The 18,324-nt window shown below is 46.6% G+C and overlaps 1 protein-coding gene across 2 annotated transcripts in view; it reads right to left on the minus strand.

The window, feature by feature from the left end:
* Positions 1-10,366, minus strand: part of LOC141937756 (metalloprotease TIKI1-like) — a 90,096-nt gene extending 79,730 nt beyond the window's left edge. For both annotated transcript variants that reach the window (XM_074855871.1, XM_074855870.1), the window contains exons 1-2: positions 9,733-10,366; positions 892-1,452 (exon numbers count right to left, since the gene is read on the minus strand). In XM_074855871.1, coding sequence (XP_074711972.1) covers positions 892-1,452; positions 9,733-9,837 — 666 coding nt within the window. In that variant the 5' untranslated portion in view covers positions 9,838-10,366. The remainder of the gene's footprint in view (positions 1-891; positions 1,453-9,732) is intronic.
* Between the last annotated feature and the right edge of the window lie 7,958 nt (positions 10,367-18,324).

Consider the following 18,324-nt stretch of genomic DNA (forward strand, 5'->3'; position numbering starts at 1 on the left):
TCCTAAACAAACACCACTTCCTCACCTCAAACTAGCACCTCCCTTCAGCAAAGGTACCCCACACCGAGAGCAAGCTTATGCCTGCTTGTGATCCCACAAGGCAGGCAGAGACAGCCACAGATGCTGCTCCCTGGTGTATTTAGTTCAGAGAGTAGAGCCCATGACTGCCCCACCCAACACATGGACAACACAGAGGTTGTTCTACTTGTCTGGTGTGACAGCGCATGAACAACTGTGCTAAACTCTGGCTGGTTTGCAAACACAAAGACACTCACACAAGAGCCTGCACTAGCCTGTGGAGCTCCCTGCAGGAAGCTGTGCTGTGCTGACCCGCACCAGGTCTCAAAGGAAGAGGGGGAAAAAAAAAAAACCCAAACCAAAAAAACACTTCTCTCAATGCAGAGGATAGGACCCTATTTCTGAGGGCACTGAGAGGTCCACTGGGATACTTTTCCAACCAGTGCTTACTTCACAGCTTTACTCACAGCGCCCCTGCTTCCCCCCCAGTGATCACACCTTTCTTCTTAACTAGCTATTACAAAAGCAAGTTTAGACATCGAGCCCCAGCCTGCCTTGGGCTTCTGCAGGGCAGTCCAGCCAGGGTAAGAGAGCAGCCATCCAAAGGTCCAGTGTCTCTTAGGGTGGAGCCTGCTCAAGGCTGACCATGGAAGAGGACAGGGGTCTCCCCAGGCCAGGTCTAAAGGAATTTAAGTCATGGCCTGAACTACAGCTAGCAAACCTTCCTGAGGGCACACACAAAGCATGGGCTGCAGGGAGCAAACACGAGACTCTGGGTAGACAGCATTTACCCCAGGCCCCAGCCCATGGTCTTGCTGCTGTGATATCTACCCCAGCAGCCAGCCTGGCACCCTGCACACCACTCCATCTCACCTGGGAAAAGTTCAGACCATTGAGCGGGTGGCACTGCTCCTCCACTTTCTCCACAGCACCTGTTTGCTTCTTCAGCCGCTCTGCTTCCTGGGCCAGGTACAGATCCAGAACGGGGACGCCTCGCGACTTGATGTCTACCTCTGTCAGAGAGTTCACCATCAGCATCACCCACACTGGCCTCTTCCGCTCCCAGTTGCCAGCAATGGCATTGAAGAGGTAGTCTGCGTACAGCCCTTTGCCCCGCTGGTCTGGTGTCATCCAGGACGGCATCATGAGCTTAACGTACTCCAAGTGTCGCTTAAGCCGGCGGTAGATGTCGTGGGGCAGCACGTCCTGGAGGTTCTCTCCCTGTGGCAGGAGCTGGCAGCTGGTGAGAGCTGAGATGGTGTAGGGGTCAGTGAGGTCCAGCTCGAAGTACACGATGTGGCTCTGCTGGAAGGCCTTCTTGGAGTTCTCTGGGATGAAATCCCAGACACGTGTGTATGGGACATGGATGGTGCCAAAGAAGTAAGACGGGGGATCTCTCTTGATGGTCCACAGGAAAGAGTTCAGCTCACTTTGCTGGGGGAGAGGGAGACACAGCTGAGTAAGCACAAACATTTACACCAGGCCACTGCAGTACAGGGCTTAAGAAAAATATGGTGCCAAGCCATCAGGTCACCTGGCTCAGCAGCTTGCCAGCATAGACTTTTCCTAAAGTGGCTTTGCACACAGAGTCCTCTTTGACCATCCTTTTTCTCAGGTCTTGAGGTCAAAATTCAGTTAAAAAAGATTTGATTAAAAGCACAAGAAGATTGGTCTTGGCTTTCTCCTCCTGAAAGGCAACACTGGGTCTTCTGCCAAAACCACAGCCCAAGGAGGCCATGGTGCATGTAAGACACTTTATCTAGCTTTCACCTTTTATCAAGTCAAAAGCTGGCATCACTTTTCTGAAGCAAAGCAAGACAGCAGGGTCTCAATCACCTTCACCTTGATGCCTCTCACTTCAGCACAGCAAGGCACCTTTTGTCAAAGAAACTGCTGTGACACTTAGTCAGATGGTACTGCAGCATCTTGTGAGAACTTTCCCCTCTGAGCGAGACACCGAAAAAGTAACATAAAACACAGCTGGCAGACTTCCTGGAGCAGGCAGAAATACAGTTCTATATGGATGTAGCAGACAGCAGACAGACACACAGTCAAGACCCCTCACAGCCCAGTTCTCCCTCTTCTTAAGGAGCAGAGAAGCGCATGCAATACTTTGGAAAATAAGGGAGGAAATTCTGCAGGCCAAACTTGGCCTGTGGTTCCAGGGCATGCTCTTTTAAACACAGAGGAGCAAAAACCTTCTTTTTTTAAATTAGTTTTTTTAAATCTCTCAAAAAACACAGTCATCAGGAAGTCAGAATCAGACTTTAAGTTTGTTCTGCTGCAAAATGCGCCTCGCAGCATCCTCAGGAATACCTGAGTACAGGGCTGTGCTCAAGCCCTAAGCAATCCCAGAGGACAGGAGGGCAGATGGGGCAAAATGGATCCTGCTTGGATCCTGCCAAGTCACTTTACACCAGCAGCAGGCATGACCTCCATCACCAATAGCATGCACCCCACTGCTACACTGGTCCTTACTAGAGCAATGGACACAAACAGTTTCTATCTGTCTGCACAGACAGGAAGAAGTAGTCCTTGTATGTCTAAGTAAGAGGACAGGCTTCCAGATGCACTCAAACATCTGGTCAGCTTTCAGCCAGCAGATAACTCTAACCTCAGCTCTGAGGCAAAGTGTGCATGTACGCTGATCCAAGAAGCCTGCCTGACTGCCAAATGTAGAACATGCTACTTGAAGGAATTTGTTGGAACCACATGGCCTATAAATTTCTGACACTAAAGACCCAGTGTCAGAAAGGTTAATCTTAAAGACTGCTCTGCAATGGCTCATCCCGAACAACCTTCTCCAGCAGCTCTCTACATCAAACCCAGGCCACAGATCAAGCAACACTTCAGCAAAGTGCTACCACTAGTCCAGCTTACCAGCACAGACCAACAAACTGCATATACTCCAAAGAGCTTTTCAGATAATTCTGCAGCATGTCAAGAGTCTGAAGGATACCTCAGACCTTGGTAATGCCATGCTACAACTCCAGATCCTATAGGACAGTCCCAGAATGCACTCCTGAATTACAGACCATAAAAACTCTTCTAAAGACCACAGTAAGAATGGACAACAAACACGCTGCAGCACTTAGAGGTAAAGAAGATACAGGGCAACAGGTGAGTGCGAATCTGACACAGACCCAGGAAGAACATAGGAAAATGAATACACAAAGTAAAACAAGAAGGAAAATAAGACAGGGTTCCCTCGTGACAAATGACAGGAGAGAAAAATGACAGGACACACCACTGAGGTGAGAAGTGAAGAAGAAACAGTCATCAGAGAGCAAGGAGGAAGGACCAGAACTGCTGTCTTCTATCTACAAGCAAGCAAAAGGACAGAAGAAGCACCTAGGACAGGCACAAGGTCAGGAGGTCAACACTCCTTTACTTAACACAAGTCTGATCATGTACATGGCAGTGCACAAGAACACACAGAGCTGCAAGGAATCATAAGGAACAAGTGGTCATCAGCCAGCTTAAAACTTCAATTCAGCCCCTGAATAAACCCACTCAGAAGGCTCAATCCCAGAAAGATGGTACGAGGCTTTAACATGGATCATCGGCACTGCTCCAGACTACTGCACACAGCCTAGCCAGAAAGGTGTTTGGGTCTGCACTCTCACTTTTTTCACTCTGTAAATCACCCCAGCTTTCACAATCGGATACTGAAAGCAGAGTAATACTGCCAGTTATTAGTGGTACCACTGAGGAAATCACACAGGCCATCAGGCATAGAGTAAATAAAGACTTCCTTTAAAGAGCCTGCAGGCAGAATAAAGCAGGCTGAAACCTAACAAAACTTCTCACCCGGTCCTGGAGATTGAGACCTTATAAAGCAAAGTGGCTGAGCGCTCTTGCTGGCACTTCCACGCCAATGGGAGCAGTCATGAACTTGGCAACCCACCCCAAGCACCACTCAGGTGGGTCTATGCAAGAACAAAAAAACCTTGAAGAAAGGGAGAGTAAAGTGATGTATCACAGATCATAGGTGAAACCGGAGCGTGCTAGTCCCATATCCCAACATCTCCGCTCTATTCACACAGCTGGCTGTCCACAGCTGGCACTGGGAACTCCCATGATCTCCTGCCTTCCTTCTATCTGCTTCAGCAGAACACAGACTCTGACTGAGAGGCATTTTCTTTATCCTTCCAATTGGTTTCTTCTTTTAAGATTAAAAAAAGAAACAAGCCTCAGATTCTATTAATTTCAACTACCCACAGCAGCTTGCTTTTCCAGCAGTATTTATAGGTCCAACATAGGCTGCAACCTGTAGTCTTCAAATACACAAATACTACCACATTTGTCAGACATCATGCATCATTTCAGGTGAGGCAGAAATGATTCTGCTGGAAGAGTGGTGCCAAAGAGGATCAGAGAAAGCGTTGTCTTTCTTCTGAGAAACTAGCTCAAATTGGGCCAAATGACTTACTGGCTGTCAAGAGTAAAATTATGGTAAACATCCAGAAAATAATGCAGCAAATAACAGGAGGAACAAAGAATGCGTCTAGTGGCAGCACTCTGAACATCTAGAAGAGCATGGGAGTTTAAAAACCAAAAAAATTAGAGAATGTTGTAGTGATATTGTCACCAAAATGGGATAGAAGAACCTATCGACACCAATGTGATGCAGATAAGCAGACAGTCCTTTATTAACGGCCGGGTACACAGAGGAGTTGTCTCACCAACAACGCACACCTAACTCGTGTAACATGCTGATTATATAGGATACAGTAATACATAATAAACAAGCTCTCATACATAAACATGATCATTCCCATAACTCATTTTCTTATTCCCACCTCTTTCCGGTCATGTGCACTTGAGTCCTGAAATGAGTCGGGGGGCTGCTTTTGTGACCACCACAGACTACTGACCGAAAAGAAACACCCTCCAATGCCCTTGACTCAAGGACTTTGGCTTACATTGTGATTTAAACATGCTTCAAGGCCCTTTCACAAAGCAACTTTTAAAACACCTGGTCTACAGGGCAACAAATCATTCTTACCAAACAGTCTAAAAACAATGGTACCTCGTCCAGCAGCGTAACTGGTTGTATGGTTACTTTAAACTAAATACAATATCTCTATGACTACTTAAAACATTACACCACTATCTTCTATAAAAACTGATATTCCTGTGAAATTCCATTTAACTGATTAGTCCTAATCTTTCCATATCAAAATCACCAGAAATCATCAACTCAAATTAATAACAAATCAGTAACAATCAGTTACAATATGGGGAACGGAGACTCAGAGGGGAAGGAAAACTGCTGTCCAAAGACTGAGGAACCGGATGTGAACTCCAGACATGGGAAACCTACCCCAGTCTGCTTCCTTCTACATCACTCTACTTCCTTCCATCTTGTCAGTCTCATCTATGTAGACTATGTATTTTGCAGCACAAAGTGTATAACTTGCTATGCAATCTAGGTGCCCCCTGTGGCTTCAGTGTCTTTCAGGACCCCTAACCATCATACTCACCACTTGGCCCCACAGCCACATCTTCCAAACCTCAGCTCAGGATTGCACTGTTTCTCAATCCACAAATTCTCTTAAAATTTTTTGCTTGCTACGGAATCCAGAGCATGTGGCATGCAGTATTTCACCCAGGCAGGCAGCCCTATAACCCTCCCTATATGGCTTTCTCCCTTCCTCTTATCTATCCTGGTGTTGTACCTTGTCATGTTCATTTATACCTAATTGAGGTACTGTGCCTTTACTCACCACGTAAAGTGCCCCAGGCATCTATGGTAATGCACACAGAAATGCTAGGCACATTTTTAGTAGTCATTCCTTGAGCTTTTGCCCACCTGAATTACTGACATCTCAAACTCAGCTTAAGATTGTAAGCAGAATTCACCTGGGGATAAACACTGCACTGGCTACAACTATTAAAAGAACATACATTCAGTCTCCATTTGTCAGAAATTTAAAAAAAACCAACCAAACAAAAAAAACAAATAAAATTTTTAACTAAAAAGCCAAGGGTTGAGAGCAGATTACTTGCTCTGCTGAAGTGCATATATGGGGAAAGGTAGCCATTTAAATGAATTGGCCCCCTATCAGGAAATACTAACTAGCATAATATATACATATATATACAATATATACATAAAATACTAACCAGCTACAACCACAAGCATTCTGCTATTAATCCATGGATTCTGGCTTTAAATTTACCAATACAGTTCAATGTTAAGCAAAAAGAAAGCACCACCAGACCACATTACTTAGTAAATGGTATATAACCCAAAGGATTCCAGCATACTTTATTTTAGATTAACTGTTTTCAAAGTCTTTTGTTCTTCCTATTAAAAAAAAGAATGATGGGGCACATTATTGGTTGCAGCTATAATTAGGAGTGATGATGAGAGAGCCCTCTAAAGTATTGTATGTTCATTCCTTGAAATAGCAGCTTCTCTCTTTCAGGTACTGATGCATATATTTCTTTCACAACAGAAGCTTTAGGAAATTGGTCAAAAAGAAGAAAGGTATACCTGTCATCTAGAGAGGTAAGAAAAGAGATCACATAAAGAATTCAGATAAACAAAAAGCCTTGGTGCAGTGACAAGGAGGAATATTTTTTCCCAAGCGGTCAGTGTAAATATTCATAAGGATACACTCAACAGCTTTGCAAATAAGGCAGACACCATTCCTAGACAGTGTGGTTACCACCACTGTCCTAAGGACCCTAGGAAACAGCCTGCCAATACCAGAACTACAAGTGGTCTCACATTTTAATGACAGAGTAATCACCAGATAATGAGATACCATTAACACATTTCACCTCCAGTTTTGCTGATATCTGGCAGAAGTCCAGTCAATGCCTCCTGAGGAAAACTCCCTGGGTCCCACCAAATCAGTGAATTACCCAATTTCCACAAGTTCGACTTCTGCTCACACTCTCAGGGGCTGTCCCCTTCCTTCTTGCTCTCACTAGCTCCTTGCAGTAGATTAAGGCCAGCCTACAGCTTTTGCACTTCATGCCCTCAAGGGGAACGGGGTGAGACTTTACCTGGCTTTATGGCAGTGTCACAGCTGGCTGCCTACAAATCCAGTTGACAAACTGGTTCCAGGCACAAGCAAATTGGTAAGGTACTGTCCCCCAAAGTAGAGTTAAGCTCTGTCAAATCCAAGCTCAGGCAGACACCTCTAGTGACGCACATGTAGCTTAGCATATGGTTGAATCAGCAGTGCCCTAAAGCCTAGGAGACATCTCAGCCTCTACAGCTGCAGTGGGGCTGCCATGCTCAGCTGGATGCAGCAAGGCCCCTAGACCAGGGGCTACATGTGCATGTGCAGCTGAGAAAGAGAAGAAAGGTCTCAGAGCAGACCTTCTGTGACAGATGCACTCAACCTGCCCCCTGCTTAATCCAAACCAGCATCAGTTTGGTACAGGGTCCACAGAAGATAAAGTCCTGAGCCGTAGCCAGGCCAAGAACTCCAACAGGAAACCCACAAAGGAGCAGAGCAACACGAAGTCTTGCACATACCTCTCCCACTGTATGCAATTTGACTACCAGCCAGCCACTTTATCCCATAAATATGACAGCCTGAGTGAGCCTTTTTTGAGCTCTCCCTGCTAGGCAATGTGGCTGCACGGTGGTGATCTCCCCTTGAGCTGGGACACCTTTCAAGGTCGCTTCTCAAGGCAGAGAGATCTTTTACCAGTGACAGATCAGTGGATAAGCCCAATTTGAGTTCTCCCTGAACAGCAATTGGACTGCACGCCAGGCAACTCTCCCCTTGACCAGGGATGCTTCTCAATGTTAAGAGATATTAGTGTGCTGTTTGCTTAGCCTTACTTACTTAGCATGAGTTGCTAGACTTGCTGAAACCTCAGGCTGCAAGCTGAAAATTTTCACTTTGATTTACTGAATGTGTACCTACTTACTCAAAACAGGGGTCTCCACAGCCAGTGTAAATCATAAGATAGGAGGCTTCAAGGCTACAACCATCAACAGCAACTGCAACTCAACAATATAACAAACGGCCTGTCCGAAGACACGGAAGGAATCTGATAAGATCTCAGAAGATGTCAGAAGAGCTCAGGCCAGAATCACTATTGGTCCAAAGGGTGCGTGGAAGGAGTGTGAAAGTGTGATGGGTGGGTGAATAGTCTGTAAGGGTAATAATTGCCCAGGGATTTTTTGTTTGAGTCCCCTCTCTCCGGAGGCACCCAGCTCGACGTGACCCTGCTGCCTTACCAGTTTATTAAATTATTTATTTTAATAAAATCTGATGCCTCAGCCTGTTCTGGAAAACCCTCAGACTTTGGAGTAAACTACCACCAGATGCTCAGACTGAATGGTTCGAACTTCGGAGCAAACTAACACCGGATGCCCAGACAGAAGGTAACTGAATTGGGAATAAGAATGATGAAACTTTGAAATCTCAGCCAAGTGATATTAAGAATTGGGTATGCACATACAATCCTTTAGCCAGAAACCACTGACCAAGTCTGGGACGAAGTCTGGATCCAGCCACACCTAGGCTCCATTAGGAGTTTAGGGGATTTACTCTGAACCTTGTCACTCAATGGGAGGATCTCCCTTACCTTTTTGCACCTCCAATCTCTGTGTAAATCATTCTAAATAGATTTTAGCTCGATTTTCCTTTGTATCTTTTCTCCAGGTAGTAAGTAATAGAGTGACCCTTGTCATCGAACTCTAAGTCGCTTTAAGTGATCATATATCAGGATCTGCGACAAATTGGCAAGATCATAAAACAATCATCCACAACACCTTCTTCATAGTTGCAAAGCTTTCTCACACCTACCCTGGTACACCTACCCTGCAGCAAGCCCACTGTGACTTTGGCACCTTCCCAATGCAGCGAGTCTGCACGCACTTCTAAGGTCTTCCAGCTCAGGCCCTTAACAGCTGTGCTGGAGGAGGTAACCCTGCCTGGGGCAGGAGATGAACACAAATGGTGAGACACATGTCCCAGGGAGTGTCTTGGGTGCACAGCACCTCTGGTCAGGCTGCTTCCAGGTCCAAGCAGATGCCTACAGACAGCACGGATGGTCTGTTAACACTAACAGATGCATTAACACAAAGTTCAGGAAGGCTTTTCCTGCATGATTTTTGGTACTTTTATCTCAGAAACTTCAGTGAGAACTGCTTTTTCTCAGTTTGATTTCTAATGGAAATGACACCCTGCTCGCAAGCTTCGCAGTGGCCAGAATATCACCCCTAACTCGCACTTCAGGGGCACGGCCATTTTTCTGTTCCGAACCTGCTCCACCACGCTCGGCGTTCAGCAGCGAGGTAAGAGGCCGCCCCCTGCGAGGTATGCTGGCAGCAAGTCACCCCAGGCGAGCCTGTCCTGTTGCAAGCGGCGTAGCTCATCCTGCACGGCGCGGGGAAAAGGATCTGCCCGGGTTCATCCCGGGGTCTTCGTCCTCCGTAACGCTCCTCCGTCGGCACCCAGCGGTGGTCGTCCACCTGGCGCATTGCCCCAAGAAACCGCCCTCCTCCACCCGCCCCGCTCCCTTGCTCCGCTCCCGGCAGTCACGCGCGACCGCTGCCCAAGATCCGCACCCCGCGCCCACGGCGGCTCCGCGCACCCTCTCGCCACCGCCCCCCGAGGGAAACAAACAGCTGCGCCGAGCCCTCCCTCCCGCCCCGCGCAGCCCCGGCGGGGTCGCGGCAGCCCCCGCGCTACTGTCCCCGGCGGCCGGTGGCACAGACCCTCGCCCGGCGCTTACCTTTCCGTGGAGCGGGCAGGCACCGGTGAGGCTGCGGCTCTGCCGCGCTCTGGCCAGCAGGAGGAGGGAGCCCTGCAGCAGAAAAAGCCAGCTGGCGAGCACCATCCCTGTTCGCTCCCGGACTTGGCACAATTTGGGGACGGCTTCCCTTTTCTTTTATTTTCCTTTCTCTTCTGTTGCTTCCACACCTCCCTCTCTATTTTTCTTTTCTAATTCCCTCATTTCCTTTTTTTTTTTTTTTCTTTTTTTTTTTTTTTTCGGCTGGTCGACCCAATCCTAGAGCCCTCGCAGGAGCGGCCCCGTCCCTTGGCCAAGCCCTCCAGCCGCTGCCCCCTCCTCTTAAAGGGTCCTGTGCCGGACGGTGGAGGGGGGCGCGGGTGGAGGAAGGGGAGGGCGTGGGGCCCACCGCACCGGGGGCGGGCGATGGGGCGGCAGCGGGGGGGTCCCGGGCCCCGCCGCCGCCTGGCTGAGGCAGACAGCGGCGGGACCGGCGGGCGCCGCGCATAGCGATGAGACCTCGGCCTGGCCCCGGGGAGTTGGGGTGGCGGCGACCCTCGCCGCGCGCGGGGCCCGGAGGGAGCGCCGCTGCCCCGGCCCTGCGCCGCCTGCCTCTGCTTCCCTGCTCATGCCTGCCCCCTGCCCTGCCTACCGGTCTCTGCCCAGCCTGCTGCTCTCCTGAAGTGAACATCAAGTGAATATAAAATTCAATATTGTGATTCTTCGAAAGTCCATGGTCCGTCAACTTCAGACTAAGGAACAATTTTGACTCGTTCTATTCTTTATGGACGCCTGTGCCAAAACTGTGTGTCCAGTGTACTTTGCACAAACAATTTTAAGATCAAACATGCACTGAAGAATGTATCACCATCTTTAATTGTAAAATTCAGCCGTATTTGCTGAGAAGACGTATTTCAAACATCACAAAAGTACCTACTGCTGTAATCACAGTCTTAAAAATATTGAGCAAAGCCAGTCTGGTGCAAATTAAAAGAATGAAATTTCATAGCTCAAAATTTTCATAATAGGATCTTCCTGATAGTTTTAATATGGCATGTTCAATTCACATATAGCAAAACTTTTAGCACTTTTAGAGCTTGAGTTAAAACCTTAAAAGTTAGAATAGTAACTCTCCACTGCCCACCATGGTGTATGGTGCTATTGTATGGTACATTCCCTCCTGCACCATCCCCAGTTGTTTTGATTAAGGACTTCCAAACACAGAAGAAGCCAAATCTGTTGAGGCCATAAATAAAAAGACAACAGAGGTCAAATGAAGGAGAAAAAGTTACACCACTCTATGAATTTGTTTCACCAGCAGAATAAGGTGTTGCTCTTAACGCAGACCTTTCTCCACAATGAATGTATCTCCATCTTTTCTCAGCAGTCAATAATAGTGTTTTTACCATTTCTACTTCAGTAGTCCCCGTTATGCTCACTGTCCTGTGGGGATGAATGGGGATGCCTCTGTCTTTTTTTTTTTTTAATAGCTAGTGGACCTGACCTACCCACTGGCTGCACAATGATAGTCTTAAAAGACTACTATAATTTCTTTGTAATGTTAACCATTCCTTCTGAAACTGTGTGTGTGAAAAATACCATGCACAAAGCAACAGACAAGCTGCAGACCAACTGTTTTGGGCTCTTTGCAGACTCATTGTTTCTTTAGCTTTACCCTATCCTTACTTTTAATTGAATCTTTTTCAATCCCAGAGATCCAAATCTCTGTCCCTAAGGTTAAATTCTGGTTTAAAGTCAATGGCAACTTCCCACCAACTCAGAGAAAGCAAAGGTGCCATTCTTTATTTTTCCTGGGAGAGCTTAGTTTTGTGGTGCAAAGTAACTGCCTGCAGAAGAAGGTAGACAGAGCCAAAAACCTTCATTGTCTTGCCTTCTGTATGTACACTACTATGTTTCTGAGTACTGTGGATTTTAATGAGGAGAATGATACTGGTAATATATGAAATGCATTTTCTTTTGTGAGGTTATGCCAACCATTTAGAACAAAAAGCATTATCTGACAAGGAATATGGCATTTATCCAATATATAGAAATTATACTCCCTAGCTATTTTAGTTATTATTCCTTTTTTACAGAAGGGGAAAATACTACGTGTAATCTGCCAGCACTCCAGATATTCCTATACCTACCAGAGCAAGAAGTGAGGATGGGACATCTTTCCTTATCATCTTTTTAAAAAAATCCCTGATTTGTCACTGACATTTCAAATAGTGAGTTTGCTCACCAGTCAGAGACAGTTAAGCAGCTTATCCAAACAAACATCACTCTTAGCAACCAGGTGTAAAACATAGCAACAACATTTTTCTGCCCTGGAATGCAGTAAACCAGACCCACATTTGATGATATGTATTTCTGGGCATGGAAGCCAAATAGCATTCATACAATACCTAGATCAAGCTATAGAGAATAAGAATAAATCTTTCATGGCACAGAGGTGTGCTGCCAGACTGATTAGGCACATTCTGTGGGACCATTTTTAGTTGCTTTTTGTTCTTAAGTAAAAAAATACATTCTGAAACATGCAGCTTACAGACATACAGGCAATGAATGCTGCTTGGCTTTATTTTTGAATTGCTGCGAAATGCATTCTTTGTGGTGAATTGCTAATGGAAAATAGGGAACAAGGACAGATAAAGGGAATGCTTTATAGAGACTTTCAAAGTAATTTATACTTTCACCACAACAGTTCAGTAGAAAGCCACATCTTAGACTATTAGACCTATTAACAGAAACCTAAGAGATGAAACCAACATTTTTATTTAATAAAGTTCTCTCTGTAGAGTAACTGGGATTTGTTTATCCCAGTCCCAGTCCCTTGCAAAATTATTTCAATAGGACTTCAACATGTGCTTAAGGCTAAGCATGTGCTTGTGTATATTGCACAGAATGGGTAAAATGAAGCACACACTTAAATGCTTTTCTGAATCAGGGCCTTAGACTGCAGAGAGTCTGTGACCTGAGTTATCTGGTTGGAAGTTAATTCAACATAACTGAAGGGGCAGTCTCCAAAGCCACGTCTCTTACAACAGCAGAGTTTAAGCAGCTAGTTTAAAAAGTTGTCATGCACAGGCAGTTGCTCACACTCAAGTCCCACACTTTTAGGTGTGCCTACAGGTGGGGGCCAAGTAGTGACCTGGGCTGTGTGTAAAAGGAGCTACTTTTTTTTTCTCAGCTGATGTTTAACTTGAGTCAGTTTCCCAAGCCATAGGAGCAGTTATATTTAAATAGCTGAGAGGCTGTCAGAGGCATAAGTCTCCTCAAGTGGGTGTAACTGCTGACAGATCTGCAGAAGATCACAGTCTAAAACTCCTGCACTCATTAATTTAGATGGCATGCATCCATGTGTACATGTAGTGCAGTGCGCATACAGTGCACGCACTCCTGACAGACCTCCAGCTTTTGCATATGCCTTTGCTATCGAACATTATCCTACAATGGGAAGGAAAGCCACCTCATACAGCCAAACACAGTGAGACTTGAGTGAAAGAAGCTGCCTCAAAAGAGATTTGCACAGAATTCAGGACAGAATTATATTCATGCTCTGTTAAGAGGCAGGTCAGCTGTGATTCATCCACTGTTGAACATGATTTGGCTGGTTTTGAATTCAACATAGATTTTAAACACCATGCAAATTAAGTATGAGGATTTCTTACCATTTAAAATTATAAAACAGATATCATAAAGCAGATAATAAAGGAGGCAAAGAAGCTTTCTTCATCAAGTTGAGAAAAAGTACTGAACTTTATCTGCATTTGAAAGGAAGTTTGCTTAGAAGGATTTATGTAGACTTCAGAGATTCAGGAACACAGAGGCCCAATTAAGCCTCTAGATAAAAAAGGTTAGTGAACTTTGTAGTGTGTTACTGTATGAAAGTGTTAGGTCAACTGAAAGGGAAATATGGGGAATATATTACAAAGTTAAGTGGTTACATGTAGTTATCAAGCACAGTCAGCCAGAAGCCAAAAATAAAGAGTGGAATTCTGTTCTCTAAATATGTCTTAATAACAGTAATCTCAATTTGAATGGAGAGAGAAAGCTAAACAAAAATAAATCTCTTAGTCATTGAAAGGAGGTAAAGAGAAAGTACATGACCAGAACAGGAGCTCTGAATTGCACTAGGCCCCAGCACTTTTTTTTCATTTGAAGACAGGCTGGAAAGAGTTAAAGGATGTCTTGACTCCCTCCCCTCCTCTCACCAGGCAGAAGGAGGGGATGTGGGGGACAGGGGGGAATGGAGTCAGGTCGTTCCTCGAAAAGGCAAGCGAAAACCTTCTCAACCCCCCTCAGCTTCCCAGCTGTCATTATACAATAGGTATGAGGCTTTGGAATTAGACGGCCAGCCGAATGAAGATGGAAACGAGGACCCATCTAGTGAGTCATCCACAGCTTGTCCCTCAGCCCCAAGACTTGCGACTTCTTCAAGTAAGAAGAAAAGGAGAGTAATTGTAGTGGGTGACTCTGTTCTGAGGGGTACGGAGGGGCCCATATGTTGACCAGACCCATACCTTAGAGAGGTCTGGTGCCTCCCTGGTGCTAGGGTCAGAGATATTAAAAGGAAGGTCACTGCTCTGGTGTGGCCCTCTGATTGCTACCCCTTGTTGGTTATCCAGGCAGGTAATGATGAGGTGGTAGAAGTCTTAAGTGACTCAAAAAGGACTTCAAGGCACTGGGGTGGCTAATTGAAGGCTCGGGAGCTCAGGCTGTGTTTTCATCAATCTCACAAGTGGAAGGGAAAACCACTGAGAGAGGGTGGAAAACATATCTGATTAACACATGGCTCAGAGACTGGTGCCACCGTTGGAATTTTGGGTTCTTTGCTCATGGCAAGGTTTTTAAGGCACCTGGTCTGCTGGTGACAAATGAGACAGTTGGGATGCAGCTGTCCCAGAGGGGGAAAAGGATTCTGGGGCAGAAGTTGGCAGGGCTTATTGACAGGGCTTTAAACTAGATATGAGGGGTTGGGAAGATAACTGGGCCTGTCAGGAATAAGCTCAAGGGAAGCATGCCAAAGCTTGAAGGATGGTGGACTGGTGAGGGCTCTCCCTCTGCCACTTAATTTGGGAGAAGGGAAACATGTTTAGGGACTGTGGAAGCACCTGAGAAGGGTCTGGTAGGGAATGGGGCCCACACTAACAACAAGGTGTTGGATTCATTAGCTCATCTCAAGTGCATCTATACCAATGCACACAGTATGAGCAACAAACAGGGGGAGCTTGAAGCCATGATGCAGCAAGAGAACTATGACATAGTAGCTATAACAGAAACGTGGTGGGATGCCTCACACGACTGGAGTGCTGCAATCGATGGCTACAAGCTCTTCAGGAGGGATAGACAGGGAAGGAGAGGTGGTGGAGTGGCCCTGTATGTTAGAGAATGCTGTGAGAGCTCAGAAATCAAGTATAGTGATAATGTGGTTGAGAGTGTTTGGATTAGGTTAAGGGCCAATAAAGCAGATCTTGCTGTGGGAGTCTGCTATAGACCTCACAACCAAAGCAGTGAGGTGGATGAAGCCTTATATAAACAGTTGGGAGAAATCTCATGGTCACTTGCCGTTGTTCTTGTGGGGGACTTTAACCTCCCGGGTATCTGCTGGGATCACAACACAGCAGAGAGGGAACAATCCAGGAGGTTCCTGGAATATGTGGAGGATAACTTCCTCACACAGCTGGTGAGTGAGCCGACCAGGGAATGTGCCCTCCTGGACCTGCTTCTTGTGAACAGGGAAGAGCTTGTGTGGGAAGTAAAGGTTGGAGGCTGTCTAGGGTGCAGTGATCGTCAGATGATTGAGTTTTTGATCCTTCGAGAAACAAAGAGAGGGGTTAGTAAAACTGCCACCTTAGACTTTTGAAGGGCAAACTTTGACCTGTTCAAAAGACTGATTGACAAAATCCCTTGGGAGATCTGCCTTGAACAATATGGGAGTCCAGGAAGGCTGGACATACTTCAAGAGAAAAGTCTTAAAGGCACAGGAGCAGGCTGTTCCTGTGTGCCGAAAAATAAGCAGGCGGGGAAGGAGACCAGCCTGGCTAAACAGGGACCTTTGGCTGGATCTCAAGAACAAAAGGAGAATCTATTGCCTTTGAAAGAGGGGAAGGTCTCTCATGAAGACTATAAAGATCTAGTGAAGTTATGCAGGGAGAGCATTAGGAGAGCCAAAGCACAGCTAGAGCTCAACCTGGCTACGGCTATTAAGGATAATAAAAAATGTTTCTATAAATTCATTAACAGTAAAAGGAGGATTAGGGAAAATCTCCCTCCCCTACTAGATGCAGAGGGAAACATGGTAACTAAGGATGAGGAAAAGGCTGAGATGCTCAACACCTGTTTTACCTCAGTCTTTAGCAGTGGAACTGGCTGTTCCCTGGACACCCAGCCTCATGAGCTGGGAGATGGGGAGGGGAAGTAGATTGAGGTCAGCACAATTGAAGAGGAGGTGGTCAGAAACCTGCTACACCACTTGGATGCACACAAGTCTGTGGGACCAGATGGGTTACACCCAAGGGTGCTGAAAGAGTTGGCAGATGTGCTCGCCAAGACGCCTTCCATGATCTACCTGAAGTCATGGCTAACTGGGGAGGTCCCACTGGACTGGAGGGTGGCAAATGTGACACCCATCTACAAGAGAGGCAGAAAGGAGGATCCAGGAAATTATAGACCTTGGTCTGAACTCAGTGCCAGGGAAGGTCATGGAGCAGGTCATCTCGAGTGCCATTAAAAGTCATATAATGGACAACTGTCCTGGTTCAGCTACGATAGGGTTAAGTTTCCCCAGCAGTGGGGGGGAAGCTCTAGTCGGGTTATTCAATACCATGCTGACGTCACGTCCTGGCACCAAAGCGTGGCAGCGTGGGACAGTCAGTTATCACGTGTGTTAAGTGATTCCTCTGCTCTCACTGCTATATTGGTAGATATTTTGCTCTGTTCGTTGTTATTACTGTTATTCTTATTGTTATTGTTGTTGTTTGTTGTGTTGCTGTTGCACTGTTGTATTAAACCTCTCCTTATCTCAGCCCCGGGGCTTTGTATTTCACTCCCTTTGTGGGGGAGGGGCAGAGGCCGCGTCGTCTCAGACCCCAGCGGGGACTAAACCACCACAACTTTTGGCACCCAATGTGGGGCAACAAGAGGGCTGAAATAAGGACAAAAGGAGAAGGTGTATTAGGTGTAATTTTTTTTTTCTGTTCTTATTTGTATTGCTTGATAAGAAATGTTTGCAATGCTGGCCAATTTGCTTGCGTGGTGGGGCTGGATTAATCCTTATATCCACTGTGTGTTCCTGGTGCTGGTGTTTGTTCTTGATGGAAAATGTGTCAAGGGTCTTGTTTTGCTGTACTGACTGCAGACTGCTTATAATGGGCTTGAATCACTGCTTGTGGGGGTGAACCAGTACCTGTTTGCTGCCTGGGCTTTTGTTAGGGGTCTCACCCCCTCTATGGGTGAGCCAGGGGAAGAGATCCTCTCGGTTTTTGAGAGTTTCAGCTATCCCTGGAGCATCCTGGCCACTGTGTTCGTGGCACAATGCTTTCTGAATGTCTGCCAGATCTTGTTTTGGGCCATGCGGTATTTCTCCAATAATGGCACCACCCGGAAACCTGCCCCGAGGGCAGAGAGTTATAAATGGCAAGGTGTGTGGGAATAGATAGGCAAGTGCCTGAGTCAGTGGTCACCCCCAATGCTTTGGGATTTCACTCCTGAACAAGTGCAGAGTCCTGATAAACTGGTGGAGTATTTGGAAAAGGTGTGTTGCCAATCTGAAAAACCCCGGGAGACACAACTCGTTGCAATGTGATGGGGGCTTGCCCATGCTTACCGCATCATCCTTAACACTGATCACTGCCCTCAAGGGGGAGAAAGGGCTGCAGGATCTGAAAGTGAACCCACTGGTACATCAGCTGGGCCAGGGGGACAGGCAGTGCCAGTACCAGTCGCCTCCATCAGCACAGCAGCTGGGCCAGAGGGACAAGCAGTACCAATATCAGTTGCCCCGATACGGAAAACCAAATATACCAGAAAATCCCCTCGCAGTGTACAGGGTGATGATGAACCAGGCCCATTGTGAGAGCAGGAGGAAGAGCTGGAGGTAATCATCCAATCTCTACCCCTCAGAGAGTTGCAAGATATGCGGAAGGATTTCAGCCGCATTCCAGGCGAGTAAATTTGCACCTGGTTACTCTGACGCTGGGATAGTGGAGCTGCTGGTTTTCAGTTGGAGGGAAGAGAGGCCAAGCAGGTGGGACCTTTAGACAGGCAGGATGGTATTGACAAGGCAATAGGGAAACAGGCTCAAACCCTCAGCCTTTGGAGGCACCTCCTGTTCGGTGTGAGGGAGAGCTACCCCTACAAGGATGATGTTCTGTGTCGGTTAGGCAAGTGGACCAACATGGAGAAAGGCATTCAAAACCTCAGGGAATTGGCTGTGTTCGAAATGGTTTATGGTGATCTGAATGAAGAGCGATCACCAATGGATCCAGATCAGGCCCTTGCACACCACTGATGTGGTGGAAGTTCCTGCAAAGTGGACCAGAGGCACATTCCAAAGCATTAGCAGTAGCATCCTGGTGGCGAGACACCCAG

The sequence above is a fragment of the Strix uralensis genome, chromosome Z (genome assembly GCF_047716275.1).
Source record: "Strix uralensis isolate ZFMK-TIS-50842 chromosome Z, bStrUra1, whole genome shotgun sequence".
In the NCBI taxonomy this organism is placed as follows: domain Eukaryota; kingdom Metazoa; phylum Chordata; class Aves; order Strigiformes; family Strigidae; genus Strix; species Strix uralensis.